Consider the following 12,884-nt stretch of genomic DNA (forward strand, 5'->3'; position numbering starts at 1 on the left):
AAGTATCAGAAAATTAGTTTATTTTAAGATACTTACATCATTATCTCAGCAGTTTACTATAGTCAGCCGGATAGTTTGCTAAGAACAGAATGTCGATTAACTTGCCCTGTTTTGAAGGGGTGAGGATTATCTAAAAGGAAATTAACTTCATTTCTCAATTTTTACAGTTGACTACTTACTGAGTAAGCCACTTCTTCTAGTGTAGCTGAAAATGACTCAACCAGATTATGTGGAAGATCAGTCAGAAACCCAATGGTGTCAACATAAATAACTGCCATATGTGAGGGCAGATAGCCAGCATGGGCTGTAATATCCAGAGTGGCAAACAGCTGATCCCTGGGTTGAAGTCCTGCTTCCCCAGTCAAGGCTTTGATCAAAGTAGTTTTTCCTAATTAAATAAAAAAGGACAAGATTTTAATGGCTTATTCAAAGTAAAATTTAATTTGCAAAGCTCAGGTGAAATGTATGATGTAACATATATTTTAACATCAATTTCAGTCATTTAATTGTAGCTTGTGATCAGTATGATGTTAGGAAACCCAAAAACAGTCCTACATTTTATAACTTGGAATTGGGTTTAAGGTCACGTATGTAATCACATACTGGTATCTACAGCTGTGCTGTGAAATCAAAGGCTCTACCTGCAAAGTGACCTACCCACATCTCTCACCTGTAAGACTCTCTGAAGAGCACTGCCATGACAGCATTAGGAAGCTTGCATTTACACACCTCAATGCTTCTGTTGTCAAATGAAAAAATTTACTTGCTAAATAAAAAAAAATAAAGAGAAGCACTAATAATAAATACCTTATTAGGTTGAGGTCTCTATTGGGCATTTCCTCATGAACATAATACTAGAGACATTTATTTGACTCAATGAATATTTTACATAATTAGTCATTAAAGTGCTCAGTATATAGCCTAATTAAAGTTTTCAATTATGTGTATACCAAACTGTTTTATATCTATATATATATTTAAATCTTCAGTTTGAAAAGTATGGAAGTATGAAATTTAAGAAAAACACAGAGTATAATTCAAAACCTTGAGTGTACAAGTCATAACAAAATTACTGTAAGATAGGTTTGTTTTTTTTGAAGAAGCTGAATAAGAAAATGAAATTGTTTAAAGATAATCCAATCTGAAAAAATTGTCTAGTCCAAAGTCTATTTATGCTTTGAGTAAGAATTCACTCGTGTAAGCTAAAAAACCAAACCAAACCAAACCAAAAAAGGCAGAAGCCGTATTTAGCTTTATTTAGATTCTCCTAGGAACACATCTCAGAGTGCTACACATAATCCATGGAAAGCTACAGTGCTCCTTAAGCAGGTTTCCCAGATCAATAGCCAGCTCTCAATTTTCTTCCTATGTCTCAAGTCTTCACAGTGATTTAAACACCCATGTACTTTTCTGTACCCATTCTGCTCAAGTAGTAGAAATTCATATAAAGGGACATTAACAGTGCAGTCTTCAACAGTGTTTATAAAATCTTTTTGGCACAATGGGTGCTAGGCATTTCTCCAAAACATGTCTTCAAGACTGAAAAAACCAAGCATCTTAATTTGCTTTCCTAACTACATCCTAACTGACAGATATTCATTACACAATTAAAAAAACTAATTAAAATACCAAGCCTGTACACACACAAATGAGAATCTGGCTGGAGTTTCTAATTAAAAATTAGACAATATAAGCTGTTTTGTGTTATGATTTCAGGAGGTTTTGCTTACCACTGTTGGTATAGCCCATTACTGAGATCATCGGGAACTCGCTTTTTCTGCGCTGAGCTCTAAGTAAAGCCCTTTTTCTCCTTAGTTTCTCCAGGGCATTCCTAATTTTAAGTTCTCTATCTTTCAAGACACGATTCTGTGTTTCTAGAAATGTTTCACCTGGAACATATAAATGAGTAATTGGCAGAATAGTTTACAAGAGAAACTGCAAAGCAAGTGATGTATTTGGAAATCAAGTGAGTTAGCACTAGGTCTTGTGAAGTTAAAAATAAGCCACTAAACTTATGTATTCTTGCCTAAGAAAGTGAGTAATTATAAAACATGCTAACCACTCTAAAATAGCCACGTACACTTATGAAAAATCCCTGTGGCAAGCAAATAGTTTATCCTTGACCACTTACTGACCAAAAAACTTGAATAGTACAGACCCAAACTTTATTCTTTAACTTACTTTCCAATAAAGTTTTGTAATTTGTTTAATTAGATGCAGAACACTGTTTTTCCTCCTGACCTACTCCAAATAAACTAAGATGCAACTAAATTTGTTTAAAAGCTACGGAGAAAAAAATCCTCTAAAACATGAGAATATTTAGACTTTACCTGAGCCCATGATGTATCTTGAACCACCTCTCTGTTGATCTCGCTGAGACACCTCATTTTTCAGATGTGACCTGGCAGCAGAGTAACAATTAATTAGAAGCATTTTTCTTTAATCCAGTTATACCAAAATACCTAAAAATTGTGAAGCAGTAGTAGTATTCTGATAGTACAAATAAAACCACTAAATAAATGAATGAGTTGTAAATAAAACCTGCATGGCAAGAAGACTGGAGAAAAAAATCCAGATTTTTCTGGCTCAACTGTAGCTTGAAAAGTATACAACTCTCTTGGTAAATTAAAATTGCTATTCTGAAATTTCAGAGAGCCAAATATACCTCTAAAACATCCACATGACTCACACCAACTGCCATGTACACATTTCTGTGCCACATAATGCAGAAATATGGAAAATTTAAATACAAATTAATCTTCCTTACTTATAGCTTTCCTTATTAAACTCAACAATTTTATATATGGGATATACATATCCAATTCCTACATATTCTGGCAATCCGTCTTGTGTCTTAGAAAGAACTGGGTCCTTTTAATGAAAAATACATTTTGTGAGATTATTGAACACATTCTGGTCTTGCCTGTCAGCACTGCAGAAGCTTAAAATAATGACATTATAGTAAATAATTCTGTGCTCTAATCAATCACTGAATACCCTATGTATTTTTTCTCTACAGTAAATATTGCTGGGTTTTGTTACTGTAAAGAAACAGTCACTAAAACAAGTAGATATGAGTATGTGATTTGCACAGCCCGAGGTACCTGAGAAGTGGAATTTCAGCCAATGCTATCTGCAGTTTTGCTTCTCTGGTCTGGGCGTTACAGCGAAAAATGTGAAGTACCACAGTGTATCTGTCAAAGACTTGCACACCCCAGGCACCTTCTAGCTCTTTCTTTAGCCATGTAAGACAAAATAATCGAGATGTCTTCTGTCCCCCACAGTATCACTAGATCAATTCCTACACAGCAAGTACGATTAGTTAGCTGATGGACATTTGAACTCAGAGGATCTCAGGATTCCATCGCAATGGATGGACAATCATCATGAGCATACAAAGTCAAAATTTGGTTGATCAGAATTTTTATGGATTCTTGCAACAAAGTCTTACAGCCTATCTCAGAATCAGGAATCACTGGTTAAATCCTTGTAAAAAATAAATTACGAAATACTGGAATGGGAAAGGCTAGGAATAACATAAAAAACAAAAAGATTACTAAAACTTGCAAACAAATAGAGAGGGATGCAGGGAAATTATTTAATAGCAAGCTTTCAATGAAATACTTAATAAACCCCAACTAACCCTAACCCCTCATCCTTGCTCTAATTCAGCAAAAGACACTTAAAATATGCAGTAGTTCTCTTATGCCATCTCTAAAATCCAGAATGCTTGTACACATGTTCTCAAACCCTTTCTTGAATCAACCCTGTTTAATTGCTTTTAAGATCTATATTTCTGAAAAAAACCAATTTTTAGCAAAACTAGTAGTGAAAGAACTCATACTAGAAAATAGAGAGTTTTCCTAAAGACTAGGAAATTAAAATGAAACATTTTCAACTTCCCTTTCATCAACAAATGGAAGCACTTGAATAACCATCTCTTAGAGATATTTGTCATCTCTTCATTTGATAATTAGGAAAAGCATTCAAAACTATCAGCAAAGCATTAATGTTTGCTTGCAGTTTGCATACACTTTACACCCCTCATGATGCTGCACATACTAAGAACCCAGAAAAGTTTTTATTTCAGTTTGTTCTGGAGTATCTGCAGTTCATGTACCAGTTGTTTTACTACCAGTAAAACAGGATGCTGCACCCTTCAATGCTTCTTTTTAAGGCTTAGGAATGAAAGTTTAAGTATTTGAAACATTCAATTATAAGCTTGCTAGAATTTACACCTCATATTCTAAATACAATTCAGCATCCACAGCATAAAGAAAAAAACATGCTATCCACTATAAATATAGAAATGTGAGCATAATCAAAGCAAAATTGAACTAATCAAAAATGTTGACATCCTTCATAACAAAAGCTGTGTTAACATCATCATTTTGTAACTTGAGTAACTTTTTTAACATTTTAAATAGGGCCAGTGTCAAATGTGGGAGCAGAGTCTATAATAAATTATACTAAGCTTCTGGAAAATTTCATGCACAAGAGCTGGAAACATATATCAACTGGAAAAATGCAATAGGTATTGAGATTCTTTTCAACAAAACTCAGTCCTGGTGTTTCAGATATTAACATTTGCAAACTCAGAATCTTAACCGACCACTTCTCCTAACATCAATAGCTTCCAAGCAATACTGATGCAAAGAATATGATTTGATATTATATTTAATTACCTTTGTTAGTGAAGATATTCTTTCCACATTCAAGAAGACAGCTGTCACATGGGGCAATTTTTTAATCTTTTCTAAAAAATGGATAATGATTGCAAAATACACTGTTAAATGTCAATTCTCTTTTCAAAATGCCCAGACTATAAACCATTTTGCATCGAGCAGAGTGCTTATAAAACATCAAATGGCACCATATTCTTTGTTCATAGAGCAGTTGTAATTGCTAATTCAGTATTGTGCCAAGAACAGCATCAGCTTCATTTATGTAAATCACATAAAGTTATAGACTAAGTTGCCTCACACATTTTCAGTGACCAGGGGTTATGTCTATTTTACATTGCTTTAGTAACTTTAAAAATTCTTTCAAGTCTGCCTGCAAACATGCATGATGGATAAACAAAATTCTCCCTCTCTTCAGCTTTCACACCTATCTTTGAACAGTTTGGATGCAAAAGTCTTCCATTTAGAGTGATGCAGTGCTGAAAGATCTCCGTCCTTACCTGTCAAAACCTGAAAGTTTCCTTTGCCAAAAACAAACTTCTTGTTGCGATTTTTGGTAGGAATGATGATTTTATCCAGAACTGTCCAATTCTGAAGAGTGTCTACAAGAGCAACAGCTTCAGCAATCTGTAATTCAGCTTCAGGAACATAACAATAATAGAAAAAATAAATAAATATTACAATGTACCATCATAACTCTGCTCAGATCTTCAACTACAGTACATGCATGAACATGGAAAAAATAAGCTACACTGAAATTCTTTTAGCCTCTAGCACAAGCAGCAAAGTGTCTTACCTCAAATTAGAGTAATTGAACAGTTTGATGCAATTTTATCACACAAAGAATCTTTCTGACAGTATAAATTATTTTTCTGGCTGTTGGCTTAGGAGAGTTTTTATTGTATTGTCAGGAAAGAAATCACCAAACTTTTTTTACTCAACACCTGAAATTAATAACTATCTGGAAAATCTGTTATTTCAGATGAGCACAAAGCCACAATATTAACACTCTGGTGTTTTGCAGCAATAATTTGGGAGTTACTAATATGGCATATCCTGCTGCTAACTCCACATCCACTCTTTCATAAGGGACCTAAACTGGTCTGTGACTTGCTAAAGCCAGCAGATTTGAATCCTGTGTTCTGGTTCATCAATTACTTTTGAGTTTTTAACATCTTCACTGCAAAACAATGATTTCTGAGGACTTTGTGAAATCACAAAGACTACACAAGCATATCAGATCAGCAACTCTAGTCTTGATATGCCGAACTTTTCCTCTTCAGAGCAAAATTGTCAAGATTCTCTAGACTGCAAAATGTAATTTATATGCTAAATAGGTTAAATTGGTCCAAAAAGCAACATATTTTTAAAGATAATAATGATCCACTTTTCTTCATATTGTTTGTGTTTCTTGTAAAATACAGATTTCCCATTGCATCTGTGGTGCTTCAAAAATCATTCCACTGTTCACTGAACATTTTATTGTTCAGACTTCAGGCTCTTCATCTGGAGAGCCTAAATAAATGGAAAGGGACCATTGCTATTCTTCTGTATGTTTGGACACAAAGGTGCCTTCATATTTTACCTTCTTTTCAGTTGTAAAATTACATCACATCAATTCTGAAAAGGTTAAAAACTTTATTCTGCAATGTGACAATTTGTTAGAATCAGCAGCACTAACAAAACTAAGTCAGATTTAGGTTCATCACATAAAAAAATGGAATAAAAGAATAAGTATGCATAAACTGTCTCTTTCCATCCAGAAGGACATGGACAGGCTCAAGAACTGGGCCCATAGTAAACTAGTGAGGATCAACGAGTGCAAGGTCCTACATCTGGGTCAGGGCAGCCCCTCAGTATATTGATGCAGGCTGGGGGATGGACAGATGGAGAGCAGCCCTGCTGAGAAGGACTCGGGGCTGTTGGCGGATGAGAAGCTGAACGTGACCCAGCACTCTGTACCTGCAGCCCAGAGAGCCAAAGGTGTCCTGGGCTGCATCCTGAGCAATGCGGCCAGCAGGGCAAGGGAAGGGGTTCTGCCCCTTTGGTGTGAGCCCACCTGCAGTGCTGCAAAGGTAGACATGGACCTGTTGGAGCAGGTCCAGAGGAGCGCTACAAAGATGAGCAGACAGGTGGAACCTCTCCTATAAGGAAAGTCTGGGAGAGTTGGTGTTGTCCAGCTTGGAGAAGGCTCCTCGCAAGACCTTTTTACGGCCTTTTAGTATGTAAGAAGGGCTAATAAGAAAGATGGGGACAGACTTTTTAGGAGGATCTGTTGCAATAAAATGGGACAGTGGTTATAAACCAAGAGATTTGATTTAGATTTGATATAAAGAAGTTTTTTACAAGAGTGGTGAAACATTGGAACAGATTGCCCAGAGAGGTGGTGGTCCTGTGAACATTCAAGGCCAGATTAGACAGGGCTCTAACAACCTGGTCCAGTGGAATATGTCCTGGCACATTGCAGAGGGGTCAGACTAGATGACCTTTAAAGGCTCCCTGCAAGCCAAACCATTCTATGATTCTATGCATAAAAAGCTAACTTAGAAGATGCTTAACTTGATCCTTTACATTGCAACCTTATAACCAGAGAAGTGTTTAAAGAGAAGCATCAAGTTCATAATGCATATCTTAATTGTGTGTGATTAATGCTTATATATTAGTTAGTTATGACCATTTCTGAGAGAAATCGTAATAGTCCTATCTAGAAAATTAAATGTAGAAAATTTAGTAGTCCTATAAAAGAGTCCTTACAGAGGAATTATTGGTGACTGTTGAGTTTGAGGGCTGAGGGCAATTAACATTGTCCTAATAAGGGGGACACCCGACTGTTTCCCTGACCAACCTGCACTGAGGCGTTCTGCCGTCCAAAATAGTTAGCGTGCTTTGCAAGTCAAAGCACAGACCTGCCAACACTCACTAACAGTTCCTTATCTTTTAAAAAGTTTTCAAAGTGGGAAAGAGCAGCCGAGACCTTCCATACAGGTTTGTCCTTTGCAAGCCGCACGTCGCTTTACAGAGGTTTCAGCTCTCTAACAGCGGGTCCACTTCACACTAGGGGCACAGCCACAGAAACACTTCGGTTGGAAAAAGACAGCATCGAGTCCAACCTGTGACCGAACACCCCGTGCCAACAGCCCATGGCACTCAGTGTTTTCTAACACACGTCCAGGAGCAGTGACTCCGCCACCTCCCAGGGCAGTCCATTCCGAATCCCCCGGATGTTTTCCTTCCCAGCGCTCTGGGAGCCCGCCCGCCCCCCTCAGCCCCGCACCCGTGGTGAGCGGTGACTTCTGCGGGCCCCACTTCACCGCGGGGTGCACGATGGCAACGCGCTGGGCGCCGGGCCCCGGGGCCAGCGGAGACGGTCCCAGCAGCTCCTCCAGCGCCGCCTCATCCTCCTCCTCTTCTTCTTCTTCATCATCATCATCATCCCCGCCGGCGCCCGCCGGCCCGTTCCAGGGCGCCCCGCCGCCCGTGCCCGGCGGGCGCAGGGGGGCCCGGAGCGGGGCGGCGGCGCTGAGCGGGCGGGCGGGCAGCGGGCGATACCGGGGCGCGCCCAGAGCCGCCGCCGCCCGCCGGCAGCGCAGCAGCAGCGACCAGGAGAGGCGGCCGGGCCCCATCGGCACGGCCGGGCTCGGGCGGCGGGCAGGGACCGTCACTGGCCGCGTCTTTCCGGCCGCTGCGGAAGCGGCGCCGCCGCCCATGTGACAGCGCTCCCCGCCCTGCCGGGCCCAGCGGCCGCCGTGATTGACGCCGGGCCCGGGCCCGGGCCGGCCGCGCTGGGCAGCGCCCGGGAGGGACGGCCGGGTTGTCGGTAGGTTTAATTCCTTTCTGTTTCATCCTTTTCTACGGCCGGGTGTCTGTGTGTGTGTGTGTGTGTGGGGGGATGGAGGGGGGTGGCGTGATGTGTTTTTGCCCTGGTTTGCTTGGAATTAAGTCTCTTTGTGTGCCTTTCTTGACAGTTTTCGGCCGCTGTTCCGCCCGCAGAAGCCGAAGGGTTGTTAAGTTTTTAACACTCTCGATTTCGCTGAAGGTTCCTCAGAAGGTCGTGTCAGATTGCTTGTGCTGCTGAAATAATGTAGCGGAAATGATAGCCGAGCCCAACACAGCCAGTAACCTTCCCAGCCAAAAGTAAGAGCTGGCACAGGTTGCCTGTAAAATCTCTTGGTAAATGAGGGTGCTGTCCTTTGGGTCTGTGCCGTGCAGATACCGCGGCAATCTGTAGTGTGTCATCTTGGGGGGGAAAAGGGATTTGCTGTGCATTGTGCTTACTAATATCTTCATTTTATTTCCTTTGGTGTACTAATTAGCATCTTCTTAATGGAGTGTTTTATGCTGTTTGACAGGGACCTTCGCTTTGCAAGCTTTTCTGTGCCTTATTCACCACAGTGCAAATGTGTACCCGACCTTAAAAAAAAGGGGCAGATTCATTGTCAATGCATGTGTTCCCTTCCTTGGAGAATTTGGGGATGCTGAGGGGGAAAAGTGCTAAGTAATCTGTAGGCTCCCTGTAGGCGTTGATGGGGGTATTGCTTCTATATATTTTGTATTGTTTTTATCAGGAATCCATCATGTCTTCTCCATTTTATAACATATTTTTTAGTCATCTGTCGAGATGAGCTAAAGTATTCATATCATTGATTACACAATAGTAATTAGGTGGTCTACTAGAATAAATATAAATAAATAAAAGGTAAAGTTAAAACATTTGGGAATTTCTTTTTTGGTTTCAAAGAGTGACACCTCTTAGATGTCCACTGTTGTGTGTTTTGGACTCATTGCAGCCCAGTCTTTGCTGACCCTGTCACGTTCTGGGCCCGTTTTCCCCATGTATTTTGCTTCATTATGCTCTAATGAAAGCTGAGGGAGTTGTAGCCCATGATGACATGTATAGCTTCCCATATGTTCATACATTCATATGTGTGTTTCATCTGAAACCAGCCTTTTACCTTCAGAAGTGTTAGATGGATGCATGGCAGCTGCTTAGTGGAGCTTCTTATATTGCTTCTAAAGGACTAGCCAGTTGTTTTGAAATTTATAATTTAAAAAAAATTACAGCTAGGATTCTTTCAGTAGCATTAATTGTTCCTTTTACACAGCAAAATGAACATATTGCTTCCTTGGTAAAGAGGTAGTTTTCTTTCCAAGTGTGAGTCACCAAGTCTATTCTAAATATTTATTAAGATAAGAAAACTGAATTCAGAAGTTACCACAGTAGTATTGTGTCTGAGGATTAGATGTGGGATTTGGCTTCCTTCGTACTTGAAGTGTTTTATCAGAAATACTTCAAGTGCTAGTGATATTGTGGCAGGAACACAAGGTAAAAATGAGTCTCTGAGCCACATGTAACAGGGTATAAAGGTGGAAATAGAAATGGCATTCTGCTTATGCTTTCTTACCTGTTGCTGATGGAAGCAAACTAAATGGCTGAGAGCTGTTTCTTCCAGTGCATGAAGCAGTGATTGTATGCATGCAAAAGTGCTCAATGTGGTGTGGAATAACAAGGGGAGGAAAAAAAAATACTTCAGCTAGTTTGAAATTTGTCAAACCTACCATTGCACTCCTATAGTTGAAAAGATGTTAAATGGAGATGTATAGGGATTGCTGCAGAAGTACCCCAGCTAAGCACAGTAGTTCCTATTTTGCTTAAGAAGGTAAGAGGATGTCTTAATTCTTTTAACAATTTCTTCAGCAGAAATGTAGTTGAGCAAATGAAAATTCCATTTAAATATCCCATTTAATTGCTCAGTGGTTTCATGGGGTTCAGTTTTTAGGTGCTGGTCTAGTTTCTGCAAATGTTTGTACCTCCCTTATAAATAACCTTATTGGAAACAGTGTTAAAGGCTACAAAATTAATAAAAAAATAAAAAAAAAATGAAAAAATAGGGAGAAAAAGAAGAAACATGAATATTAGTAGTATTAGTAGGATTTAAAAAAACCTATTTTTGTATAAGTTATCTATTATTTCCCAGTGCTTCCTGAGTCATAGCTATGCACTGTGATGCACTGGTAACCAAAACAGTGCAAAAACTAAATGGCTTTTTAATATTAGTATTCAGTGCTTAGTTAAATTTGTTGAGTACTTAAGATAGATGTTAACTAGTATGTGTAACAGTTACTCTAACAAGTTTCACCCCAGATATGTTTAATTTGGTGTTTATTTGGCCCAGCGTGAGGGAACTGTACATCTGTAGTCTTCTCACTCTTGCAGGTGTTGCTGAGCTTTGGTAACATGCTGTTCCATATGCCAGGTATTTCCTTACTTTGTTGGGCCCTTTTTGCTACCTTTTTGCTACATTTTGTCTGGTGTAAGAGACTGAACAAATAGCCAAGGCCAGTAGATACTGTGCAGAATGGTGTCCTTCAGGATGTTCTTGGGGGAGCGAGGCGTGAATTAAACCTTCAAAGAAGTGTGTTCCAGACAGAGAAACTAAAAGCAGTACATGATCAGGCAAGTCCTTGGCAGAACTGTCCTCTGGCAGTTTTGATTTTTTGAATTATTTAAGTGTTTTAAACCAACTTGGACTCAAATATAGTTGCTCTAATCAAATGCAGTGCATTTTTCTTCATTATGGGATGGGGTAAGTTGCTAAGTAGTACTTGTAAACAATTCAGAAAAGGTTTTGAAGGTGTGTTGAGTGTTATGTTGAGGTCCAATGCAGAAACTGGTAACTCATGTTATTATGATGCTGGCTGACGCCTGAGTTGTAGTTCCAGTGAAACAGTGCAAGTAAGAACCTGTTAGTCCAGCTCCACAGGGATGCATTCTGCTTTGAAATCATGAGTGAAAGGATTTAATCACATAGGAGAGACAGCTCCTTGACAAACATGGCTGGATTCTTTTTGATTTTGTGGTCTGTAGAAGAATGTAAGAAGAGCAAACTGGCATCAGAAAAGCAACACATACTGCTGTCCCTTGCTGTTTGTTCTTTCCAGCTGGGAAGTCTTTGGTGGTACTTGGGATACTTAATCTCTGTAGCTTGCAATTTTAAATCAAAGACGACAATTATAAACTTTTGTGAATGATTGCTTATAGAATACTGGCTCATCTGGGAGCTATAGTTCATCCCACTCTCCACATGCAGAATGTCCAGACAGCTAGTATAAGAGTTGGTTCATCCTGAATTATTTTCTTTGCTTCCATCTATCAAACACTATGGCACATTTTGAACTTTTCTATAACAAGTAATTTGTGGAATTTAACTTTCATGGGACATTTCTCTGTAGGGAAGGTAAGCATATGCATAATTATATTCAGAATTTTTTTATATTTTTGTGCAATTTTATGTTTATATAGAATTTTTATAGGAGTCTTTGAAAGCCTTATTCTACATCACTTCTTGAGGTGTCTCAATAGATCCAAAAAGTAAACAGAGACATGTTTAAATAAAACCTGTCTGTTCTTACCAATAGAATAATGTCAGGACCTTGGTCCTGCAGTTGATGTTCTTCAGTCTCAGAATTTGGTTTGCAAACCAATCTTGGGAAGAAGAAAGATAAAAATGCTTATATGGCATTGATAAATCTAGGTGGAGTTGAGGTGGCTCTGCATCCATAGAACAGTTAATTCTCCATCTGTGTTAGCCAGCACTGGATGCTGGAGAATTGACTGTATCTGTTGGTGTAACACACCGGTTTTTTGTTTGTAAAGTGGTCACATGAGTTAGTACACTCTCTTGTTGCAGTAGTATCTGGAAATAGAAGTAATTGTACACTCTCATATTTACTTTCTTTTTGTGCCTTCCTGTAGTACAAGTCAACTGGCTTCATGTCCTGGCCACTGTAGTTTAAAGGAGGCCATTGCAGTCAGCTTCCAGTAGTGGACCTACTGCACAAGTGGGATCCAGCTCGTCTACTCAAACATGACCTTTGGCAAAGCACATTGTTAGCATTGGGAATGGTGAAAAATGGCATGGTTTCATTGCAGATAAATGTATGGCTTCAGATCTCCCAGAAGGTGCATATTTCTTTATAAAATTATTCCTCCATGATATTAGTAGTGACCTGAAAATGAAGTTTTTAATGTGTCTTTTTTCTTCGGCATGTTTTATAAACAAAGTAAACCAATTTCTTCCTCTCATTTTAAAATGTAGACCATCAAACATCACTGCCTCGTTTAGCTTGGGGCACCCAGAGTGAATGCCTACTTGTGTTATTGGTTCATGGGGCAAAGCTCTTAAGTAAACAAAGGCTGCATTA

General features: G+C 39.1%; 2 protein-coding genes across 6 annotated transcripts in view; one reads left to right on the top strand and one right to left on the bottom strand.

Moving 5' to 3' along the window:
- Nucleotides 1–8,333, bottom strand: part of GTPBP6 (GTP binding protein 6) — an 11,108-nt gene extending 2,775 nt beyond the window's left edge. Inside the window, exons 1-8 of one of the 3 annotated variants that reach the window (XM_086880677.1) lie at nucleotides 7,957–8,333; nucleotides 5,183–5,320; nucleotides 4,686–4,756; nucleotides 3,105–3,235; nucleotides 2,331–2,401; nucleotides 1,731–1,889; nucleotides 671–739; nucleotides 180–388 (exon numbers count right to left, since the gene is read on the bottom strand). In XM_086880677.1, the coding sequence (XP_086736803.1) occupies nucleotides 180–388; nucleotides 671–739; nucleotides 1,731–1,889; nucleotides 2,331–2,401; nucleotides 3,105–3,235; nucleotides 4,686–4,756; nucleotides 5,183–5,320; nucleotides 7,957–8,305 (1,197 nt within the window). In that variant the 5' untranslated portion in view covers nucleotides 8,306–8,333. Of the gene's footprint in view, nucleotides 1–179; nucleotides 389–670; nucleotides 767–1,730; nucleotides 1,890–2,330; nucleotides 2,402–3,104; nucleotides 3,236–4,685; nucleotides 4,757–5,182; nucleotides 5,321–7,956 lie in introns of all 3 variants that reach the window. The other 2 variants (XM_023948540.2, XM_086880679.1) reach the window with 2 other exon arrangements.
- Nucleotides 8,244–12,884, top strand: part of LOC111945845 (cohesin subunit SA-2-like) — a 57,925-nt gene continuing 53,284 nt past the window's right edge. Inside the window, exons 1-4 of one of the 3 annotated variants that reach the window (XM_086880676.1) lie at nucleotides 8,410–8,499; nucleotides 8,648–8,816; nucleotides 10,897–10,936; nucleotides 12,436–12,642. In XM_086880676.1, coding sequence (XP_086736802.1) covers nucleotides 12,617–12,642 — 26 coding nt within the window. In that variant the 5' untranslated portion in view covers nucleotides 8,410–8,499; nucleotides 8,648–8,816; nucleotides 10,897–10,936; nucleotides 12,436–12,616. Of the gene's footprint in view, nucleotides 8,500–8,647; nucleotides 8,817–10,896; nucleotides 10,937–12,435; nucleotides 12,643–12,884 lie in introns of all 3 variants that reach the window. The other 2 variants (XM_023948491.2, XM_023948486.2) reach the window with 2 other exon arrangements.

The sequence above is a fragment of the Cyanistes caeruleus genome, chromosome 3 (genome assembly GCF_971803275.1).
Source record: "Cyanistes caeruleus chromosome 3, bCyaCae1.hap1.1, whole genome shotgun sequence".
Lineage (NCBI taxonomy): Eukaryota > Metazoa > Chordata > Aves > Passeriformes > Paridae > Cyanistes > Cyanistes caeruleus.